Raw genomic sequence first — 25,073 nt, forward strand, 5'->3', positions numbered from 1 at the left:
AAGATATAGTAATCAAGACAAAAGGACAGTATTGACAAAAGATAGGTGTATATATATATACATGTACGCGGACACAAACACACATCAACGGAAAAGAACAGAAAGTCCAGAAATAGAGCCACATATATGGTCAATTGATTTTCATAAAAGGTGCAAAGGCAATTCAATGGAGAAAATAGTCTTATCAACAAACAGGACTAGAAAAAATGAAAACCAGTATGTTAAAAAAAATGAATCTTGATCCACACCTCATACCACACACAAACATTTTACCTCAAAATGAATCACAGATCTAAATTAAAACCTAAAACTATAAAGCTTCTAAAAGAAAACAGAAGAAAGTCTCTGTGACCTTGGGTTAGGCAAAAATTTCTTAGATATGATACCAAAAGCATGAACCATAAAAAGAAGAAAAAATATGCTGAATGTCATCAAAAGTAAAAACTTCTCTTGACAAGATATTGTTCAGACAAGCCAGAGAATGGGAGAAAATATTTGCAAAACGTATATCTAATACAGGACTTACATCCTGAATAATGAACTCTCAAAACTCATTAATAAGAAAAATTTTTTTTAAAAAATGGGCAAAAGGGACAGACGAAATAGGTGAAGGGGATTCGTAGGTGTACACTTCAGCTATAAAATAAGTAAGTCACAGGGATGTAATGTACACACAGGGAATATAGTCAGTAATATTTTAACAACTTTGTATGGTGATGGATGGTAACTGGTCTTAATGCAGTTGTTTCATAATGTATAAAAATATCAAATCACTATGTTGCACATCTAAAACTAATATTCTATATTAATTATAACTCAGTGAAAAATGTTTTTAGATTTTTTTTTTAATGGGCAGTAAGATTTGAATTAGGTACTTCACCTAAGATATATTGATGGTAAATAAGCACATGAAAAGATGCCCAACATCATTAATCATAGGGAAATGCAAAACCACAGTGAGTTGGAGTTATCACTACATGCCTACTAGAATGCCTGAAATAAACAAAACACTGATGATAACAAGTGCTGACCAGAACACACTTGTAACACTGGTGAGAATGCAAAGTGGTAGCAGCCACTTTGGAAAACACTTTCATGGTTTATTATAAAATTAATGTATATTTACCATCTGACTCAGCAGTCCAACTTCTAGGTACTTACCCAAGAGAAATGAAAATTAATGTTTATAGCAGTTTTATTCACAATGGACAAAAATTAGAAACAACCCAAGCATCCTTTCACTGGTGAGCAGATAAACAATAACTCAGCAATAAAAAGGAACTAACTATTGATATATGCAAATACAGAGGCTGATCTTAAATACATTATGCTAAGCTGAATAAGCCACATTCAGAAAACTACACAGTATGTGATTAAGTTTATGACATCCTGGGAAAAAACAAAACTACAGGGAAAGAAAACAGATCAGTGGGTGCCAAGAGGTAGAAGTAGGAAGAAGGGTGCACCGACCTCCGCGTAGGCTGCGCGGCCTAGGCCTCAGCGGGCCGCTCACCGCCTGCTTTCTCCGCAGCCCGCCCCTGGGGTCACTCGCTCACAGGCGCGGGGCCCTCATCGGGACGAGAGCACCCCCACACACACACCGCTGCGGGCCCGGGGGTGGGAGACCCGGGGGACACGGACACTGGTGGGTGGTTCGGTGTAAGTAGAGCGGGCCGCGCGCAATGGAGCAAGCGAGGGGGGAAGGGAAAAGAGGAGAGCGAGCGAGGCTGATTTAAAAAAAAAAAAAAAGGAATTTAGGAAAAGGAAACGGGCCGCAGAGACAGGCCGACTGTCTGTCTCCCCGCCCGCCCTTGCTGCCCCGGCTTCCCCGCCCCCGCCGCAGTCAGAAATTCACACAAAATGGCGGCTCCGGCCCGGACGTGCCAAGATGCTGAGGCGGAAGGAAGGGCGAGATGGGAGGGGGAACTGGGAGGTGGAGGCGGCGTCACGACGAGAGAGGCAGACGGCTCTCCCGAAGGGCCACGGAAAGAGCCGAAGGGAGTGAGGCATAGAAAAGAAAAAAAAAAAAAGGAGTAGGAAGAAGGGCTGACTACAGAGATACACAACGTAATATTCTGGGGTGATGGAAATGTTTATTCAGTATTTTGATTGCAGAAGTGGTTACTCAACTGTATGTGTTTAGTTAAAATTCAAATACTGTGGAAAGGGTAAATTTTACTACATGTAAATTATACCTCAATTTTTTAAAAAAGGAATTAATCATCATACTTCCTAAAACACACACACACGGACTTCCCTGGTGGTGCAGTGGTTAAGGATCTGCCTGCTAATAATGCAGGCAACACAGGTTTGAGCCCTGGTCTGGGAAGATCCCACATGCCATGGAGCATCTAAGCCTGTGCGCCACAACTACAGAGCCTGCACTCTAGAGCCTGCGAGTCACAACTACTGAGCCCGCGTGCCTAGAGCCCATGCTCTGCAACAAGAGAAGCCACTGCAGTGGGAAGCCCGCGCACTGCAACGAAGAGTAGCCCCCACTTGCCGCAACTAGAAAAAGCCCGCGCTCAGCAACAAAGACCAAACGCAGCCAAAAAATACATAAATTTAAAAAAAAGAATCCACCTGCCAATGCGGCAGACACAGGTTCGATCCCTGGCTGGGGAAGATCCCACATGCCACAGAGCACCTAAGCCCATGCACCACAACTACTGAGCCTGCACTCTAGAGCCCGAAAGCCACAACTACTAAGCCTGCATTCCACAACTACAGAAACCCACGCACTCTAGGGCCCACATGCCACAATTACTGAGCCCACGTGCTGCAACTACTGAAGCCCATGCACCTAGAACCCATGTTCCGCAACAAGAGAAGCCCACATACCGCAACTAGAGAAAGCCCGTGTGCAGTAACAAAAACCCAACACAGCCATAAATAAATAAATGAATGAATGAATGAGTGAATGAATGAATAAATCACAAATAATGTATAAAATGTTCCCTTAGGTCTCAAATAATATTAATATAGCCCCTAAATGAAAAGAATGTAATCCAGAGTTCTATCATTTCACCAAAGAATAACTAAACCAAAACTCTATTTGAGTGCCAAGTTACTTATTGATTATTAAAAAAAAAAATGGTTACGAATCCTCTTCCTATTCAAACCAACCTGATAGGGTGTGTTTTGTAGTTTAGACTGTCTTACAGCAGCTGCTGCCCCACCATATGTCGTTTTTCCAGGGTAAAAAGGAGAATCTCCAAGCTGACTTGTTTTAAGAACTGAAGAATTCCCAAGTGACTGCACAAAAACATAATGATAAATTATAAGCAATAAACACTCAAAACTAACATGGTTAAATCACATCAAATTAGTACTCACAGGAGAAAGTGTTCCAAAGACAGACAAGTTGAATGCTGGTTTTTTTGAGCTGGTGGCAGTGTGCTGTGAGAGTGAATGAGAACGTTCAGCCTCTGGGGACCACAGAGGTGGCACTGAAGTGTTCTTTGAAACAGCTATATCTGAAACAAGAATATGCAATGCATAGTAATGCCACTAATTACAAGGCCTATATTTTTATAAATTGAAAATGACAACCAAGTTAGAAAAAATTATCCCATGAAATTTATTTTTACTACCAAAATTATATACTACCAAATGCCAAGAATACCTTTATCAGAAGCTCTTGAAGAAAAACCACTGGTGGTTGAGATGTTATCATCATCATGCTGAGAGGTAGAATCTTTAATTTCCTTTACGAGGGAAAATCCAGAACTGCCAATTGGGAATGCCGAAGATGTGGAGGGCTGACAGTGTAACGCAGGAGATTCCAACATGGAGAAATTCAGATGGCTCCGATGAAGGGAAGGCCTTGTTAATACATCTGGATAATTTGAAGCAGTACTAGTTGTTGAGGGTTCTTAAAAGAAAAGCATTAATATTATGAATACTCAACTTAGAAAAAGCAATATACTGTCAAAACAAAACAGTGTTTGTTTCAAGAAAATATACTGTATAATAAATATAGCTTCAATTCAAAACACTGAAGCCTCCCATAAGCCCAATTTAAAATATTCTTTAGCCAAAGTTTCAACTAACTGAAATTTACCTAACCTAGTGTCAAAATATACTTCATTATCAAATACACTTCTAAAAGTACAAGCTTCTTGATTTCCCTTGAATTGGTATTATAAAACGTGCTCAATAAGAAAGAAAAAAGACAATAAAATCTGCTCATGGAAAAATAAAAGCAAAGAAGCTATATAAGAAAGTCATAAAACAAAAAGGTAAGTCCATCCCTCCAGAAACAACCCCTATTAAATTTGTATATCCTCTAATGGAATACTATTCAGTCAATAAAAAAAGAATGAAATTTTGCCATTTTGCATCAACATGGACGGACGTGGAGAGTATTAGAAAGTATTATGCTTAGTGAAATAAGTCAGCAAATGGCAAACAGTGTATGATATCACTTACATGAGGAATCTAAAAAACAGAACTAATGAATATTACAAAAAAGAAACAGACTCACAAATACAGAGAACAAACTAGTAGTTACCAGTGGAGAGAGAGAAGTGGGTGGGCACCAGACAGGGGTAGGGATAGTGAGAGATACAAACTACTACATGTAAATGTATAAGCTACAAGGACATATTTATTGTACAGCACAGGGAACACAAGCGATATTTTACAATAACGATAAAGGGAGAATAACCTTTAAAAACTGTGAATCACTATGTTGTACATCTGAAACATATAATACTGTAAATCAATTATATCTCAAAAAAATTTGTATATCCTCTCAGACATTCTGTATGCATACACATTTTCCCTAATCACATAATCATGCTTATGCATTATGTTCTGTGACTTGTTTTTTTCATTTATCATATAATTTTGTCTCCACATACAGAGCACATTCCATGTGAAGACCACATTCTATTTTATCAGACTGATTTAGCATCATTATTTATGTAATTGTTTTCTCAATATTCTATCAAACATACAAGCACTTATATTTGCAGACTTTGTATTCTTTTTGGATAAATCCATGGTTCTTTAAATATGTAAGAGAAACATGAGGAGAAATTATTTAAGAAATATGCCTACGTGACCCACAAAAAATCTGACTGTAAGTCTGAAATTGGGCCCATAAAGCAGCCTAAGTACTGCAAGGTATCCTCAGAATCAATGGATAAACAATAATTTGTGGAACTGCCCTGTCATACTGGATCAGAGTACATGCTCACTTTTGCTTATGAGAGATACTGTGGATCCAAAGGTTTTCTGTTAAGCTATACTGCATAAATAGTAAATGACAATGTATATTTCCCCCATGCTCTCCAACACTGGATAATAATAACCTTTTCTGATTTCTGTCAATCTGCTGTGTCCAGTGGCATCATTACTATCTGCATTTATTTAAATGACATATTGAACACCCTTCCCTGTTCATTAGTCATTTATATTTCTTCTGTTAACTGCTCATTGATATAGTTTATCTTGCTAATAAAATTAGTCCAATCTAGTTTTTGATCAGTAAGATTAGTGTGACATGATCTGAAATATCACAACTAATTTTTTTCACTGTTGGTTGAAACCATTATTTTTTTGATGGTGTCCTTTGTAATACAGAAAATAATATGTATTTTTACAGAGACTTCTACCATTCCAAGACTAAGAAATAAAAAATTTTACTCTCTTCTTTTTGGTAGTATTGCTTTTATTTCAATATAATGTTTAATCTTGATTCCATATGGAATCAGTTATGATGAAGTAGTCAGGGAATGATTTAGCTTCATTGTTTTCCAAATGGTTAGTCTGTTTATATTCTAAAATAATCTTCTTAAGTAAGCCATCTTTTCCTCACTGATCGAGAAGCCACCACTACCACATAGTAAATTCTAGGAGGCCTTCCCCAACGATATATATCTATACCAGTACCATAATGTTTTAAATCCTATAGCTTTATAACACATTTAATACCTGTAAAAGTTACTCTGACTTACATCACATTTCCCTTACTCTTTTTCAGGATTTCTCTATTCATTTTCTGGTGTATTTTTAAGAACTTTAGAATCATTTGTGAAGTTTCCAAAAGACTCTCTTCCAGTTAGGCTGGAATAAGTGAGGCCCTAGACTAGCCCTTCTTACTGTAAGTAACTATAAAAGTGGACAATATACATGAGGTAGTAACTTTCAGACAACAGAAAACGGACAAGAAAAACTCACAGTGAGCCCTATCACTACCCAGCTGTCTAGGAACATTTCCAGACCTCGCAGAGAGAGTTGGAGTCAAAGCAAAATACAGTAGGCAGAAATCAGAATTAAGGGTATTGAACAGTAGAAAACTACGCAGGAAGGGGCCTCCAGAAGTCTACACAGGAGTGTCCAGAGCGTGGACGGGCTATACACACACAGAGCAAGACCACCTAAGGCTTACCAAATAGCAGCTGCTATGAAATTGAGAAAACAGCTACTAGAAGGTTGATCAGTGCTAGGGGGAAAAAGCAGTGCTGAGGACAGTGAAGTTCCAAGACTGCCAGAATTTAGAGGCCCCATAAACACTTCCTTAAATAACCCTGGCATTCAGCTGAGATACCAGAAGAGCTTTCCCTTGAGACCAAGGGCCATGTCCTAGAACAAGACCTGCTGTAAACCCACCTAAAAAGCCACAGAGGAGACAGAGTTTGAAAAAGCCACAGAGGAGACAGAGTTTGGAGGCTAAATCCCTCCACCTTAGGGGACTTAACACACACCTTAGATTTTCCACAGATGGACATTAATAAAACATAAAACTATATAAGAGTTCAAAATGATCATTCAGTAACAAGTGCTTGCTGAAACAAGAATCAATACTTCTCAGAGGAAGACAACAGAACCCAGAATCTCCATCCATATTCTACAAAATAATTTAGTCAAAAGTCACTTGAAAAATCACATTTTAAAAAATGCTTCTATTGTTTCACCATGACACATGATTTCTGGCCTGTGGATGACTGACATATTAAGCAGTGGTTTCCATATTCCAAGTATAAATAAAGAACAATAGATTTGCCATATATATGAAAAACTAACAGCTAACATCATACCTAATGGTGAAAGACTGATTTTCCTCCAAGACCAGGAATAAGATAAGAATGCCTGCATTCCCCACTTCTATTTAACACAGGATTGGAAACTCTAGCTAGAGTAATAAGGCAAGAAAAAGAAACTAAATTCATCCAAATTGGAAGGGAAGAAGTAAAATTATGTTTTCAAATGATATATCTTATACGCAGAAATCCCTGAATATTCCACCAAAAAAAGTGTTAGAATAAACAAATTCGGCAAAGTAGCAGAATACAAAATCAACATACAGGGCTTCCCTGGTGGCGCAGTAGTTGGGAGTCCGCCTGCCAATGCAGGGGACACGGGTTCGTGCCCTGGTCCGGGAAGATCCCACATGCCGCGGAGCAGCTAGGCTCGTGAGCCATGGCCGCTGAGCCTGCGCATCCGGAGCCTGTGCTCCGCGACGGGCGAGGCCATAACAGTGAGGCCCGCGTACCGCAAAAAAAAAAAAAAAAAAAAAATCAACATACAAAAATCAGTTTTGTTTCTATACACTAACAATGAACAATCTAAAAAGTAAATAAAGAAAATGATTGCATTATTAATAGCTTCAAAAAGAATAAAACACTTAGGAATTAACTAAGGAAGGAAGTGAAAGACTTGCATGATGAAAACTACAAAACATTGCTGAAAGAAATTTAAGAAGATGTAATAAATGGGAAGACACCCCATGTTCTTAGGTTGGAAGACCTAATGTTGTTAAAATGTCAATACTACCCAAAGTGATTTGCAGATTCAATGCAATTCCTTTAAAAAAACCAATGACTTTTTTGACAAAATAGAAAAATTCATCCTAAAGTTCTTATGGAATCTCAAGGGACCACTTATAACCAAAATAATCTTGAAAAAGAACAACATTGGAGATCTCACACTTCCTGATTTCAAAAACTTATTTCCAAACAGTAATCAAAAGTATGCTGCTGGCATAAAGACAGACAGGTAGACCAATGGAAAAGAATAGAGAACCCAGAAATAAACCCTTGCATACATGGTCAAATGATCCTTGACACAGTGCCAAGACCAATCAATGAATGGGGAAAGGGCAGTCTCTTCCACAAATAATCTTGGGAAAACTGGATACGCACAGGCAAAAGAAGGAAACTGGACCCTTATCTTACACTATATACAAAAATAAACCCAACCTGTTTTAAAGACCTAACGTAAGACCCCAAACTGTAAAACTTATAGGAAAAAAAACAGAGAAAAGCTTCAAGACATTAGTCTTGGCAGTGATTTCTTAGATATGACAGGCAACAAAAGAAAAAAGACATGTGGGACTATATAAAACTTAACTTTTGTGCACTAAGACACAATCAAGAATAAAAAGGCAACTTACAGAATGGTAGAAAATGTTTGCAAATCATATATATGATAAGGGGTTAATATCTAGAACACATAAAAGACTCCTATAACTCAACAACAATAACAAATCAAATAACCTGATTAAAAACTGGGCAAAGGACTTGAACAGACATTTCTCCAAAGATGATATACAAACAACCAAAAGCATATGAAAAGATGCTCAGCACCACTAGTCATCAGAAAAATGCAAATGAAAACCACAGTGAGATACCACTTCACACTCATTAGGACAGCTACTATCAGAAAAAAAGAAAGTAATGTTGGCATGCATGTGGAGAAGCTAGAAACCTTGTGCACTGTTGAGAGGAAATGTAAAATGGGTGTGGCCACTGTGGAAAACAGTATGGTGGTTCCTCAAAAAATTAAAAATAGAATTACCATATGACCCAGCAATTCCACTTCTGGGTATATATCCAAAAGAACTGAAAGCAGAGTCTCAAAGAGATGTGTACAACCATGTTTCTAACAGCATTATTCACAAGAGCCAAAGGTGGAAGTAACGTTAAGCATCCATCAACAGATGAATGAATAAATAAATGTGGTAAATACATACAGTGAATGTTCTTCAGCCTTAAAAAGGAAATAAATTCTGATATATGCTACAATAATGTGAATGAACTTTGAAGACATTCTGCTAAGTGAAATAAGTCAGTCACAAAAGATTAAATACTGTATGATTCTACTCATATAAGGTACGTAGTCAAAGTCATAGAGAAACTACAGTGGTGTTTGCCAGGGGCAGGGGGGAGGGGGAATGGGGAATTAGAATTTAATGTATATGTAATAATTTCTTATCAAGCTTGCTCAAGTTAAGACAGAAACTGGCTGGAGCTTCGAAATCTACTGGTATCGGCATTTAAACCTATTGGCATCTAAAGATTATCATATTTCAATTTCTCTGCAGTCAGGATTCATACATATACAGGCTGAAATGTTTCTTAGAGTATTAAGTATTCTAACTTTGTAGTATGTTATATCCTAAAAGTGCTTTTTACTTACCCATTCTCTCATGCCTACAGCAGTTCATCCTATAGGATAAAAGTGATAGGACAACTTTCTAGATATTGGCAGACATTTACTAAATCTAGTATATACAGAAGCTATAGAGAAAAAAGAAATCTAGTATGATATACTTCTACTGGAAGGTATGCTGCTAATAGCAATGCCAGTTTTTTATATTTACAGAGCTTCCTTAACCTCCAAATCAGGCCCAATAAAGGATGCATTTGGGGATAATAAGACTAAATAAGGCCACATCATCTACAGATTCACATCAGCCGTAAATGCCCAGTTTCTAAGAGTACACCTATGATCACATAGTATCAATCAGCCAATGCAGTCTACAACTTCAATCTACTGCTGACTAGCATACTAAATATGCCATTGTGGGGCTCTCAGAGGCCTGAACTCTTACTGAATCAATAAAAATCTAACGGGTACATTATTTGAGGTTCTTCTCACTGATCCATTTCATTACCCTAGCAGAAGAAATCTAGACACCTAATGGCTCACCATCATTAAGACAGTCAGTACAAGGAGGTACATATAAGCAGACAGTTGCAGACAACAGATCTGAAAGGGGCCACAGATTCTATAACTGTCATACTGCACTGTGCTATTTGAAGAATGTCCTATACGCTCCAGCTCCAGTTACTATTAATACAAAAGTTACAGTGGTGAAATTACTATTTAGTAAACAACACTCAGGACTGTTATATCTAAATTATTTTAAGCTTTTGATAATTTTACACTACTTTAAAAGCAAGTATATCTAAGTTATTTTTTGTGGTACGCGGGCCTCTCACTGTTGTGGCCTCTCCCGTTGCTGAGCACAGGCTCCGGACGTGCAGGCTCAGCGGCCATGGCTCACGGGCCTAGCCGCTCCGCGGCATGTGGGATCTTCCCAGATCAGGGCACAAACCTGTGTCCCCTGCATCAGCAGGCGGACTCTGAACCACTGTGCCACCAGGGAAGCCCTCTAAGTTGTTTTGAGAATGCATTGTCAAATTTAAGAGTAATGTTTCACAGAGTAAACATAAACTGATTTGCTACATCTAGTAAGATCTATATTCACCATACTGGGGAGTTATCAACAGTACTGTAGTCACACATGTGACTACAACTATTGAATAAATACTTTGAGAAAGGTGGAGGCAGATTGTGAGACGAGAACTGCCTGGAACTTACAGATTTTAAGACAGGAGCAGGAGTCAGCTCTTAGACAAGACAGAGGGAAAATGCCATCAAGTTTTTGAAGTTAATATCAGAAAGCTGTTCACAATTTGCTTCTAAATAATCAGGGGAGTTAGACGGAGAAGGTAGGTAAATAGATGTGGGAATAAAGAAAACAAAGTCAGCCATAAGCTCGTTGTCTTTGAAGCTGGGTTACAGGTACATGGAGGTTCATTGTACTATCCTCCTTACTTTTGTAGTTTGAAAATTTCCACAATAATTTAAATTTAGACGTTATTCACAAAGGTGTGTAATATACACATAACAGAAAAGCTACCTTACAAACCTAATAATATAATGAATAAAATCCAAGTTGGAATTAACCTTGGCAGACCACTGAATTAATTCCATAATTTCAATGAAAATACAAACGGAAAAGAACTTTACAGATGTAAAATGAGAAACGCCATTAATCTCACAGCTGAATTAAATTCTTCAAGTTAGTTAATCCCCACAAGCATACTCATTAGGATGCAAAAGAAGGTTTCAGTCACTGTAGATATATGCTGCTGCACACTAAAAGTCTCCAGTCAAAAGAAAGAAAGAAGCTGTGGTCCCATTTGATGTCCAGAAAAGAGAACAATATAGAAGCAGTCACCTTAGAGATCTACCAAATAAAACCTCAAGATGGTTGCTGGTAATATATTAGAAAGAAATCTTGAACAGTACAGATATTAAAACTCCCTAAGTTACTCTAATAAAAATAAGCAAGGATTTGAAGACTAAGCCAAACTGAATATCACTAAGAAAACTTAGATTTGCCATTTCTCCCAAGTAAGAATCACTCTTTCAGCCCATTTCACCCTCACTAGTTTTCCCTTATAAGCAAATCAGGCAGGAAAATAAGTTACTAAGTATACCAAAATTAATAGGCACATATCCACATCAATTATTTAGGCAAGACAAGATTTCAGAGTTCAAAAACATTTTTATAATTATAAGTCAAAACATGTAGTGAAAGAAAAAATATATAAACCGAAAGAAACATATACTTGAGGGATAAAGTGGACTTCATCAAAATTTAAAATTTTGTGCTTCAAAGGACACCATCAAGAAGCCAGAATAGGAGAAAATACTTGCAAATCATATACAGGTAAGGGCTTATATCCAGAATATGTGAAGACCTCTTTCAATTCAACTATAAAAAGACAAATAACCCAGTTAAAAATGGAAAAGGGGGATCTGCATAGCCATTTCTCCAAAGATGTATAAATGGCCAATAAGCATGAAATAAGCTCAATAAGCTCATTATTAGTCATCAGGGAGATGCAAATCAACACGAGCTACCACTTCACGTCTACCAAAATAGGTATAATTTATGTTTTTTTAAAAAAGGAAAATTAGTATTTGTGAGGTTGTAAAGAAATTGCATTCTTCATACACCGCTGGTGGGAAGGTAAGATGGTGTAGCCACTTTAGAAAAACAGTTTTTCCTCAAAATGTAAAATTACCAGATGACCCAGCAATTCTCCTCCTAGGTATATACCCAAGAGAAAACATATCCACACAAAAATGTGCATAGTAATACTCAAACTGGCACTGTTCATAATACCCCAAAAGTAGAAACAATACAAATGTCCATCAACGGATGAATGGATAAATAAAATGTAGTTTCTCCATTCCATGAGCTATTACCTGGCAATAAAAAGGAAGTTCTGATACATGCTATGACATGGATGAACCTTGAAGACATTATGCTAAGTGAAATAAGCCAGTTACAAAAGACCACATATTTTATGATTCCATTTATATGAAATGTCCAGTATACAGATTGGTGGTTGCCTAGGGCTGGAGGGGTAGGGATGGGGAGGGACTACTAATGGGTATAGGATTTTGCGGTGATGGGGAGGGAAGGATGGTGATTAAAATGTTCTAAAATTGACTGTGGTGACTGAACAACTCTGTATATACCAAAAACCACTGAACTATACAATTTAAATGGGTGAGTCCTATTGTTAGGTGAAGTACATCTCACTAAAGCTGTAAAAAATATATAAAGTGAAATGACAGAGTAATATTCCCAAATATGTCACATTCATGGGTTACACTGAAGCTATTTAATACTTGTAAACTCCACAAAAACGCCATAAACGGATCCACAAAAGCATTTAAAATGCAGGGTCACTCAGTGGTAAGATTAATGAAGTGGCCCAGCTGCACTAGCTGCAGAGGACAGAAGACAACTGCAGTGACACCGTACCCAAGTCCGTGTGCTGTGGGAAGCACTGCCACGCTGCTCCTTTAGTGCCACGACCTACTCAAAGGGCTTCAACTTTACTTTTTTCAAAACCACTTCTGAGGGTACAGAGGAGAACAAAGATTATCTTGACCAAAGCCACATGACTAACAATTGGTGTTATGAAAATTCAAACCCAAAGTCTAACAGCAGAGCTTGCACCCTCAACTGATCTATTTCAGCCTCCCTTAATAAACAAAAAAGCTGATAAATAAAAAAGATTTCTAATTTGAAGGTGATCATCACCCTCCTCCAACATCGTTTCTGTACTACACAATTAGATTTACCATAGCCAGGTAACATAAACATATTTTAAATTAAGGCATGAAAACCTATCATTCACAACAAAATATCCACATTCCATTTACCTTCTGTATTACTGACTGTTGGCTCAGGAGTGATTCTCCCATCATGAATGTTAGGGTTCTCCTCATCAGCATATATTATATGGTCATCTTCCCTATTTTCCGGCCACTGTGCCACCTCTCTTGTGTCTGTTGAGCAGCTACATACGTCTTCACTCTTGTTAAAGTATCTTTGTAACCATCCTGGCACAATATTCTTAACAGATTCTGTAACCCTGCTGAGAATGCCCTGTTGGGGGGAAAACATGTAAGGCAGTTTTAGAAATTTATCTTTTAAATAAGTACCTATTTACAGAAAGCCATACCAAGCAAAACACAACTGTTTCCAACAAAGTTTCCTAAAATTCAGTTACGTGAGTTAATGTTGATGTAATGTATTTTACAAATTCTATACTTTATAAAATTCCTACTTTTTTCTTTCTTTCATATGCATATGTCCATGAGCCAATAATTGTCCCAAATGGCCATACTATTCTAATCTTTAAAAAACTCACAGGTCTTCAACTAAGCAATATAAATTTTAGATTTAGTAATAAGATATGCACTAAAATGTTAATCCCAGACAAAAGGCATCCATCTTGATCCCAGCATATTAAAAGAAGCAATAAATACCTTCAACAGCTTCCTCAAATATTTTATTGCACATTCTTTAAGAATAAAAATTTAGACAAATGAGAATTTTTTTAAAAGGCAATAAGACAACTAATCCAACATAATAAACTCAAGAAATAATCTAAGATTTTTTTTTGATGGTAAAATTTTGTTATATCAAATGTTGCCTGAAAACCAATTATTTTATTACAGTAACTTTTAAAGGGAGAAAAAGATGTGGTATAACAACTACCAGCATTATTAACATTCATCATAGAACAGACACTGTTCTCAGCAGTTTAAACATATTATTCAATTTAATCCTCACAATAATTTTATGAAATTGGTTTTAACCGTGCCACTTTACAGATGAAGAGAGACAATGAAGTTAAGTAACTTGCCCAGGTACAAACACAACTGCTGTGGTATATCTAGGATAGAGTAAAAGCATTGACTTCGGGGTTGGCAGGCTGTACTATGATTTACTCTAGGTAAATAAGAATAACACTCTCTCCTACTATTACCTGATAGGAATTATAATGAAGATCAAATGAAGTAATGTGAAAGCACTTCACAATTTACTAAATATTAACAGAAACATACACTGATAATTTTATTACTAATGAGAAAAAAAATTAGCAGAAACAAGCTGGGGTGAGGTAATCAGTTTTAGGCAACAATTCCCTTCACAGAATAGGATTTCAGAGAGAAAGTCACGGAAGGGAAAGAATGAATCAGCAGGTACAAAAAAAAAAAACAGTAAAGTTAAGGCAGAACACATGAACCTTGAAAGCAAACCCAAGACAAAGAGGCCTTGAAAAATTCTGTCAATAGGAAAGATGGAAGACACCTCTGATATAAGCACTTGAATAGTATTTTCCTGATTATCTGAAAAGCTGTAGGTAACAACTGGGAAAAAAGTAATTAGTTTTCCTCCAAACAGAAACTTTGAACAGATCTACATTGTGTAAGATCTCTAACAACACATGAAGCCAGCAGCCCTAGAATACTCACTAATGAAAAACACAAATTCACTGTTCCCCTTTTCTATGCCAATGTTACACAGTATTAGTTTCTTTGGAAAGAAAGATTCTATACCTACTCCAAGATTTAACATTTATAAAAACATTCATGTTTATTATTTTGCTAATTATTTATATTTAAATATTTATTTACCCCCTCCCCATATTCCAAAAGACTTGAAAGTGCTTTCAATACATAACACAGTTTAAATAAGAAAAAAAAAAAGACACACTTGATACAAAGCGATGTTAAGGCACTACAGCAAGAACTTAGTGTAAAATAAATCTTTTGTAGACTTCCTCTAAGGGGTTTAGCTACTAAAAGTATCAGAGATTCCTGTGATCTCTAGTCACTGAAGGAGGCAAGTACAGAACAACTTAAAATCAGCACCGTACTTAACCAAAGGTCACTTATGTGGCAGCATTAGGTATTGTGGAGAATAATCAGTAAAAATTGAACAGTCAAAATGGATTAAAAAAAAAAAAAAAAGCTCCTTCGTTGAAACTCATGAATTTTGCTTGGAGACCTTCTCTTTTCTAAACTAAAATGTAACCAATTTATTTAATCTCAGCCCAGAGCAGCTTAGTACAAAATTACAGTGAGAGGGCTTCGCTGGTGGCGCAGTAGGTAAGAATCCGCCTGCCAATGCAGGGGACACGGGTTCGAGCCCTGGTCCGGAAAGATCCCACATGCCGCAGAGCAACTAGGCCCGTGCACCACAAGTACTGAGCCCATGGGCCACAACTACTGAAGCCCGTGCACCTGGAGCCTGTGCTCCACAACAAGAGAAGCCACCACAATGAGAAGTCCCCGCACCACAGCGAAGGGTAGCCCCCGCTTGCCTCGACTAGAGAAAGCCCGCATGCAGCAATGAAGACCCAATGCAGCCAAAAATAAATAAATAAAATAAATATTTTAAAAAATTACAGTGAGAGAGGAATTACTAATGGCACAATGAATGACAGCATGATGCACTTGACAACAAAATTAAATACAGATGCTAAAATTGACCTGGAACCATTATTAAAAAGAAATATCCCCTTATTTCAATATGCCTCTATAGGGTAAATGACCCTAAGTCATCAAGAAAAGTTAAATTAAGCTCAGTATACCCTAGTACTAGTGGTTCCCAAGATGTGGTCCCTTCACCATTTATATCTGCATTACCTAAGGCCCAACTCCAGCCCTACTAAATTCAGGAGACAGGGCTCACCTGTTTTCACAAACCTTCCCAAGTGAACCTGATGTATGCTATAGTTTGAGAACCACCAATCTCATTAAAGAGATTAGGAAATTAGATACATTTCAGGAAATCACAATACAATTCAGGGAAGAAATCCCTCTACAAGAGGTGAATAAAATTATGTATACTTAAATCTTAATATTCAGTTATCTGGAAAACATACATGTGGAGCACTAGTCAGACAATAATTAAAATATATCATAATATTAAAATGCTATTTAATGAATCAGAAAAACAAATCTTATAGTGGACTGTGCTGAATACAATGTGGATTAATAACTATTTCCCCAGTGTTTCCCAAACTGTAGCCATGATTTTTACCTGTACTGTTATTTAATGGTTTTCTTTCTATCTATTTATTTTATTTCTCTTAATAAACAGTTTTTCCTATACAATAAAATCTTCCTGACTGGCTGTCTCAACGAACTGGCTTCTGGATTGGCTCATGAGAGATTCTGGAGGATATTAGATATTAGAGTATGGGAGGAAAGAGAAGTCTTTCTTCCTGTGCTCCCTCTGCTCAAGCGCCCCTTCTCCAAAACTACAGCTCCAGCCAGGTAGCCAGCCCTTCCTCCACTCCAGTTGCACAGATTCTTCCCTTTATCCATCCAGTCCTAGGGATGGTAGCAGCTTCCCACTGTTGCTAGTCTCTGGGTATCCTGCTATCCTGCATGTTATTCCTTTAATCACCACCATATCTTTGAGTAGACTCTTTCTTAAAGATATTTCAGCTGAACTATCTGGAGAACTGTTTCCTGTTGGGTCCTTACTTGTTAAATTTGTTTTCTAATTAACATGAAAAATAAAAAGTCAGTCCACGTATCAGTTAGATTCATCTTCTTTAGCAACAATGGAACACATATACCACACTTGGGGAAGCACTCACTATCCAATAAGTTACATCCAACTTTTATCTCTGTAAAACAGTACATAAACGGACCAGGAAAGAGGCTTACCCTGATGAATATTTTAATATCTTATCTAGCTCACAGAGGTAAAAGGCAAACATTGCTTTTCTTCATTTAATCTATACTTATTGATCACATACTACATGTCAGGCAAGAACACTAGGGATAAAAAACAGGGAACAGGTTCCTGCCCTCTTGGAGCTTAGATCCTAAGTTAGGGAGACAAATAAGTATAACACGTAACACATGATATGGTGATTCAGTGCTATGGGCAGCAATAAAGCAATAAAGGGAAGCAAAATGGGGATAGTCGTTTTTTATATGCAAAGACCTGAAAAAGTGAGAAATGAGCCATGTACGTTTCTAGCAGAGAAGTATTATAGGCTGAGAAAGCAAAAGGTGCAAAGACTCACATGTAGGAATGTCCTTGGCACGTGCCATCCAAGCTTCTCGTAACGCTGTTAATAAATGCAAAACCTGATAGACCTGAAATAACTATTTCGATCCTTCAAAATTCCCCTTTAATCATGTGTGTGTGCACGTACATGTATGTGTGAGAATGTACGTGTAACCTTTTGTTCTGTGGCTTATCTAGTGACTATAAAAAAGCCTAAAAAAGTGGTTCTCAAATTGGAATCTTCAGACCAGCAGCCTTGGTTTGGTGTCACCTAAGAGCATGTTAGAAATGTACATTTGTTTTAACAAGCTCTTAAGGTGATTCTTACGCAAATTAAAGTTTGAGAACCACTGTACTAAAATCATCTAAAAACTCTGACAAGTTTCCCAATTAAGGCCATGATAAACATAACCCTGAGTATAAACTTAACTACAAAATAAACTGTTTCCGAGATTATCTCATCAAAGATGTCATACCATTATACCAACTTTCATAAATACCTACTTTATAATATGAATTCTGAAAATCAAATATAGAAGTAAACAAAAGTGAAACATAAAAGGCTACCTTTGAATCTCTTTTATTTCCAGTTAAAGACTTAACATGCTTATTTATAGTAAATAACCCACTACCAGATACTAGAAGTTTAAAAAGCTGTTAGGGAAGAGAAATCTTCTGATTATGCACAGAATAGGGTAGACTGAAGATGTAAGGGACCCTGTGTATCATATAGATTTGGAGAAGTACTTCCCTGGCGGGCAATTTTTATGAGTTTCAAAGTACTTCAGCCACTAATGGAAAACTGAGAAAAAGTGAAGGAAGCTAGAAAAGGGGGAAAAATAGTTTTCTTATGGAAGAAAAGGTTCCTTTTACAATCACCAAAGAAGGTCTATCTTTTCAAGAGTTATTGAGATAATACGCTTCAGGTCTTTACAGGAATGGGGCAAATCAGCTTCCTATATGGACTTGAAGAAAGAATGTTTTGTGATATTAAAAATAATCAAGCAGGTTTTCCCTGGTGGCCCAGTGGTTGAGAGTCCGCCTGCCGATGCAGGGAACACGGGTTCGTGCCCCAGGCCGGGAAGATCCCGCATGCCGCGGAGCGGCTGGCCCGTGAGCCATGGCGGCTGAGCCTACGCATCCGGAACCTGTGCTCCGCAACGGGAGAGGCCCCAACGGTGAGAGGCCCTCGTACTGCAAAATAAATAAATAAATAAATAAGCAAGCAAACAAACCAACCAACCTTGCGGGGGAAAGAGGTACACTAAGTAAAGGTCTACTAAGCAGTGAATACTCAAATCCTACTTTACCAGAATAGCTTTCTCTCCACTTCCACAGGCTTCAGTGGTAAGCATAACTGCCATCATTGTAACTTGATGTTTAAGTTTTCCTACAGAAAATCTTCTCTGATCCTCCAAGTCTAGGACAGTCACTCACTTACATGCACCAACAGCACCCTGTACTTCCTACAGGCAATCTGTCATATGGGATGGTAATCACAGTCTATCACCTCCCCTGGAGGATCAGCTCTGTGAAGGTAGGCAACAGGTCTGTACAGTGCGCAGATTAGCTGGTGCATGATTTTAATTTTCTACAGCTGCACTAGTCAACCAGCTTTTTATTCCCACATATGAATATGCTGTGGCAAGTTTCAAAAAAGGACATCAATAATCCTAGAATTCAAAAAAAAAATAATACATTTACTTGGTCTAACAGCTTCAACTTAAACAAATATTATTTTTGTTGCCACACTAATAGTCCTTCCTCCAAAAAACAACTTGTGAAGTTAGCCAAGAGCATGGGAAAACTGAACCATCCTCTGGAATGATAAATACCACAAAGCCAACTAAATGAAGAGAAGCAGAAAAGTAGTCAAAGAAATAAAAATTAATGAAGGGCTTATCAGAAAAAGCAACAAAACAAATGGGGCATTAAAATCTTTAAAATACTCCTCGTAGCCAAAGCAAAGTCTACACCAGATGATCCTAAGTAATGAAGTTAAATTCAAGGATTACAGGAGTGAATCTTTAAACCTGGACTGATTAAAATGATTGGACTTTTTTTATCCTCAAGAACTAAGGGTTCTTCATTTGGCAAACATGGCAAAAACAAAACAAAAACAAAACACCTCACAACAAAAACACTATCAAAATGTCACTGAGATCTAGAATAAATACTCAATTTGGGGGCCAGAAGTAAATTCAATACTATACACATATCAAGCACATCCAATCTGTAAGGTACTGTGAATATATTAGCTTTTCAAATTTCATTTAACCTGAGTTCAAGGGTTAATGAAAAAGGCTGAGGTGGGGCAAGGCTCTTCTACAATCCTAACTCAGAACTCATTTGTAATGGAAAAAAAATTCCTGTATATCGTCTCACCAATTTGTAATATCGTAATAACCAGAGACACCTCTCCTTATAAATACTATATAGCCTTCCTTCTTCTTATATAATGCTCTCTATTCCTATTAGTTTACTTGAGTTTTGACTTCAGTTCTATTCAACTGTTTTTTTGTTTGTTTTTTTGCTGCACCACGCTGTGTCGCTTGCAGGATCTTAGTTCCCCGACCAGGGACTGAACCCAGGCCCTCAGCTGTGAGAGCACAGAGCCCTACCACTAGACGACCAGGGAATTCCCTCAACTCTCCTTTCTTCACATTACCCTCTACTAAATAGCAGTATTCAGATTATAAAATCTTTCTCATGTAAACTTTACGGGATTGCTAACTATAAATATCAAACATAACCCATCTTCAGTTTTAAGGTTCTGAAGCCCTATTCTCCCAGAATACACTGCTGTTTTGATTTCTGTCTGTTCTTTCGGCTGCCTTTATTTTGTTGAAGCTTGTCACTGACCCTCAGTTTTCTTCCAGGGGCCTGTGAACTCTCTCCTTACCCACTCAACTCCCGTATCACTAGTCTCTCCACACTTCCTGGAAGTCTCATTTCATATAGATTCCCTAATCAGTTTTCCCCCTGCTCCATCCAAGCCCAAGTGAAGAACAAGGGCTAAGAACCCAAGACTTCACATGAGACTTAAAGAATATCTAATTATAAATATAAAAAAACTTAAACACTAAATAGTAAAAACCTAGATGCCATTCTAATCTTTCAGTTAGTTTCAGCTTTTTAATATATCCATTCTAACATTACTTATTTTAACAATGCATCTCTATTATAAAGTATTCAAATTCTAATGCAGTTATACTGAATCTAGTTTCAATAATCTGAATTTAACCTAAGCTATTATTTGTCACATTTTACAACCTACAGATAGTCATTTAGCAGCCAAGTTTCTCCTAACCACCCAGTCCAAATCTTTCTAGCCACGTAAAATCCATTCCTTATACTTTTCATTTCTCTTCTCAACATCAAGAGATAAACTCAAAAAACATGAGCATAGGGACTTGCCTGGTGGCACAGTGGTTAAGAATCTGCCTGCCGATGTAGGGAACATGGGTTTGAGTCCTAGTCTGTTAAGATCCCACATGCTGCGGAACAACTAAGCCCATGTGCCACAACTACTGAGCCTATGCTCTAGAGCCCGCAAGGCACAACTACTGAGCCCACGCTCTGCAACAAAGAGAAGCCACCGCAATGAAGAGTAGCCCCCACTCGCTGCAACAAAGACCCAACGCAGCCAAAAATAAAATTAATTAATTAATTTAAAAAAACAAAACATGAGCATAATAGTTATTGTAGCTAAGAAAATTTTAAATTACAACTGGCCACAATTTTCAACGTCCTTTAAGACTAACACTAATTCAGGAAGGAGAAACATGACCTGGCTTAGTCTCTTATTTTTAGAGATCTACATTATAGAGGTGGTATTAATAGATAATTAACAGTAATCAAACAACAAGGACAAGAAAAGGAGTCCCTAAGAGACCTTTCAAACTAGCAATAGGAGACACAATAAAAGCCTAAAGCAACTTAATCCACTAAAAGTTATCTACAAGATATTGTCACTTTCCTTTCACAGTCTGTTTGAAAATTGGGTGTTAAAGTTTATTCTTTAAGTCACAAGCAAAGGGGCAGGGAAGCTGAAATATCTTTAGACGGAAGAGGCGTTCTACCATCCTTTTTCCAACAGTAAACACAGTAAATTGTATCTGGTAGCAAGACTTTCAACTGGGCTTAGCAACACAGAAGAATCCTTTAAAAATATATTACAGAGAGGGCGGAGTTAAGATGGCATACTAGGAGGACGCAGAATTCGCGTCTCCTCACCACTAGGGCACCTACCAGGCACCAGTGGGGAACCACAGACACGGGAAGAACCCCCAGCGACCAGGTAGGACAGGGGGCGTGGGGAGAGTGAAGGCAGAGGAGAAGTGGAGGCTGGACGGGACTGGCGCCCCTGAGGGGCGGTTGGGGGAGGGGAAGGGATCCCACGCCCGAAGGGGGAAATTGGGGAACCACTGGGAGGGCAGAAGATCAAAAGGGAGCGTGCCCACTTGGGCCCCTGGGAGCCTGCTGAGATCCCGGGCCTGATCCTCTGCCCACCAAGGGCCCCTCCAGCTGCATGGGTCCTGAGGGACTAGGAGGGAGGGAAGGGGGAGCAAAAGTAAAGGCCGCAACTCTGGGACCGGCACCCCTGAAGTGTGGCTACGGGAAGGGAGGGGTTCCTACAGCAGCAGGACCCACACCGGTTAGGGGTCCAGTGGCTACGGGGGAGATGGTGGGGGAGGGGCACAAAGGAACGGGAGGGGCACAAAGGAACGGAAGCGAACAGGGCCCGTGCTCTCCCTGTCCACTTGGGCACCAGGACGCCTGCTGGGCTCCCAGGCCTAATCCTCTGCCCTCGGAGTCTCTCCTGCCACGCAGAGCCCAAGCCCCGCCCCTGCCCCCCCCACCCAGGGCCCCACCTCTGCCCTCAGAGATCCACTCTGAGACCCCTTCCAATGCGCTGGGCCTAAACCCCTCCCACACACCCTCAACCAGGGCCCTAGGAACTCCACACTCTGGAGGCCCTCCTTTGGAGGTGCTGCCTCACCCCTTCCAAGCAGGTCCTAAGCAGAGGCCCCGCCCCACGCTTGAACAGTCACCCTGCCTAGGCCCTGCCCAACGCTAAACTCTGCTCCTGACTCAGTTCCACCCCCGCATAAACTCCGCCAAGCTTTTTTTGACTCCCATAGCCAAGGCTTTTTTATTTTCTTTTTTCCTCTTTTAGATTGGGGTTCTGTTTTACCTTGTTGATTCACTGTTCCGATTCTTTTATATTTTTATTTTCCCTAATAAATCTTTTATTTTTCTAATTTTATTTTATTCTTTATACCTTGTTATTGTTCTCTCCTTTTGGCTTGTTGCCCCCCCCTCCTTTTTTTCTTTTTTCTGTTGTAGTTTTATTTTAACTTGCTGCAGTTGTTTCAACTACAGTTTTATTTTTCCTAATATATTTTTTATCTTTCTAATTTTATTTTCTTTTTTATTCTTTGATACTGTAGTGCTCCTTTCTCTCTCTCTTTTTTTTTTTTTTTTATCGTGCCACAAAACTTGCAGGATCTTGGTTCCCAGGCCACAGGTTAGGGCTGAGCTCCTGTGGTTGGGAGCTCTGAGTCCAAACCACTGGACTAACAGAGACCCTCAGACACCAGGGAATATCAATCTGAGTGAGGCCTCGCGGAAGTCCTCATCTCAGCATCAAAAACTGGCTCTATCCAACTGCCTGCAAACTCAAGCACTAGATGTCTCAGGCCTAACAACCAGTAGGACAGGAATACAGCACCACCCAAAAAAAAAAAAAAAATATATATATATATATATATATATATATATTACAGACTAAGTAGCAAGGTAAAAACCTACAAGACCAAATAAATGAACACAAACTAGGCAACCTACCCCCAAAAAAATTCAGAGTAATGACAGTAAAGATGATCCAAAATCTTGGAAACAGAATGGAGAAAATACAAGACACACTTAACAAGGGTCTAGAAGAACTAAAGAGCAATCAAACAGTGATGAACAACACAATAAATGAAATTAAAAATTCTCTAGAAGGAACCAATAGCAGAATAACTGAGGCAGAAGAACGGATAAGTGACCTGGAAGATAAAAGAGCAGAAATAACTACCGCAGTGCAGAATAAAAAAAAAAAAAAGAATGAAAAGAATTGAGGACAGTCTCAGAGACCTCTGGGACAACACTAAACGAACCAACATTCAAATTACAGGGGTCCCAGAAGAAGAAAAGAAAGGGTCTGAGAAAATACTTGAAGAGATTATAATTGAAAACTTCCCTAACATGGGAAAGGAAATAGTCAATCAAGTCCAGGAAGCGCAGAGTCCCATACAGGATAAATCCAAGAAGAAGCAGGCCAAGACACATATTAATCAAACTATCAAAAATTAAATACAAAGAAAACAAATTAAAAGCAGCAAGGAAAAAGCAACAAATAACATACAAGGGAATCCCCATAAGGTTAACAGCTGATCTTTCAGCAGAAACTCTGCAAGCCAGAAGGGAGTGGCAGGACATATTTAAAGTGATGAAAGGGAAGAACCTACAACCAAGATTACTCTACCCAGCAAGAATCTCATTCAGATTTGACGGAGAAATTAAAACCTTTACAGATAATCAAAAGTTAAGAGAATTCACCACCACCAAACCAGCTCTAAAACAAATGCTAAAGGAACTTCTGTAGGCAGGAAACACAAGAGAAGGAAAAGAAAACAAACCCAAAACATTAAGAAAAGGGTAATAGGAACATACATATCGATAACCACCTTAAATGTAAATGGATTAAATGCTCCAACCAAAAGACACAGACTGGCTGAATGGATACAAAAACAACCCCATACATACGCTGTCTACAAGAGACCCACTTCAGACCTAGGGACACACACAGACTGAAAGTGAGGGGATGGAAAAGATATTCCATGCAAATGGAAATCAAAAGAAAGCTGCAGTAGCAATTCTCATATCAGACAAAATAGACTTTAAAATAAAGACCATTACAAGACACAAAGAAGGACACGACATAATGATCAAGGGATCAATCCAAGAAGAAGGTGTAACAATTGTAAATATTTATGCACCCAACATAGAAGCACCTCAATATATAAGGCAAATGCTAACAGCCATAAAAGGGGAAATCGACAGTAACACAATAACAGTAGGGGACTTTAACACCCCACTTTCACCAATGAACAGATCAACCAAAATGAAAATAAGTAAGAAAACACAGGCTTTAAATGATACATTAACCAAGATGGACTTAATTGATATTTATAGGACATTCCATCTAAAAATAACAATACACTTTCTTCTCAAGTGCTCATGGAACATTCTCCAGGATAAATCATATCTTGGGTCACAAAGCAAGCCTTGGTAAATTTAAGAAAACTGAAATCATATCAAGTTTCTCTTCTGACCACAATGCTATGAGACTAGTTATCAATAAAAGGAAAAAAGCTGTAAAAAACACAAACACATGGAGGCTAAACAATACGTTATTAAATAACCAAGAGATCACTGAAGAGATCAAAGGGGAAATCAAAAAATACCTAGAAACAAATGACAAGGAAAACACGACGACCCAAAACCTATGGGATGCAGCAAAAACAGTTCTAAGAGGGAAGTTTATAGCAATACAATCCTACCTCAAGAAACAAGAAAAATCTCAAATAAACAACCTAAACTT

The 25,073-nt window shown here is 38.3% G+C and overlaps 1 protein-coding gene across 2 annotated transcripts in view; it reads right to left on the reverse strand.

Annotated features, from left to right (window-relative positions):
• Positions 1 to 25,073, reverse strand: part of NUP153 (nucleoporin 153) — a 79,610-nt gene that overhangs the window by 45,877 nt on the left and 8,660 nt on the right. The window contains exons 2-5 of one of the 2 annotated variants that reach the window (XM_079935690.1): positions 13,264 to 13,489; positions 3,626 to 3,874; positions 3,337 to 3,476; positions 3,127 to 3,255 (exon numbers count right to left, since the gene is read on the reverse strand). In XM_079935690.1, coding sequence (XP_079791816.1) covers positions 3,127 to 3,255; positions 3,337 to 3,476; positions 3,626 to 3,874; positions 13,264 to 13,489 — 744 coding nt within the window. Of the gene's footprint in view, positions 1 to 1,470; positions 2,177 to 3,126; positions 3,256 to 3,336; positions 3,477 to 3,625; positions 3,875 to 13,263; positions 13,490 to 25,073 lie in introns of those variants that run through there. The other variant, XM_079935691.1, reaches the window with a different exon arrangement.

This window comes from Stenella coeruleoalba (genome assembly GCF_951394435.1).
Source record: "Stenella coeruleoalba genome assembly, chromosome: 10".
In the NCBI taxonomy this organism is placed as follows: domain Eukaryota; kingdom Metazoa; phylum Chordata; class Mammalia; order Artiodactyla; family Delphinidae; genus Stenella; species Stenella coeruleoalba.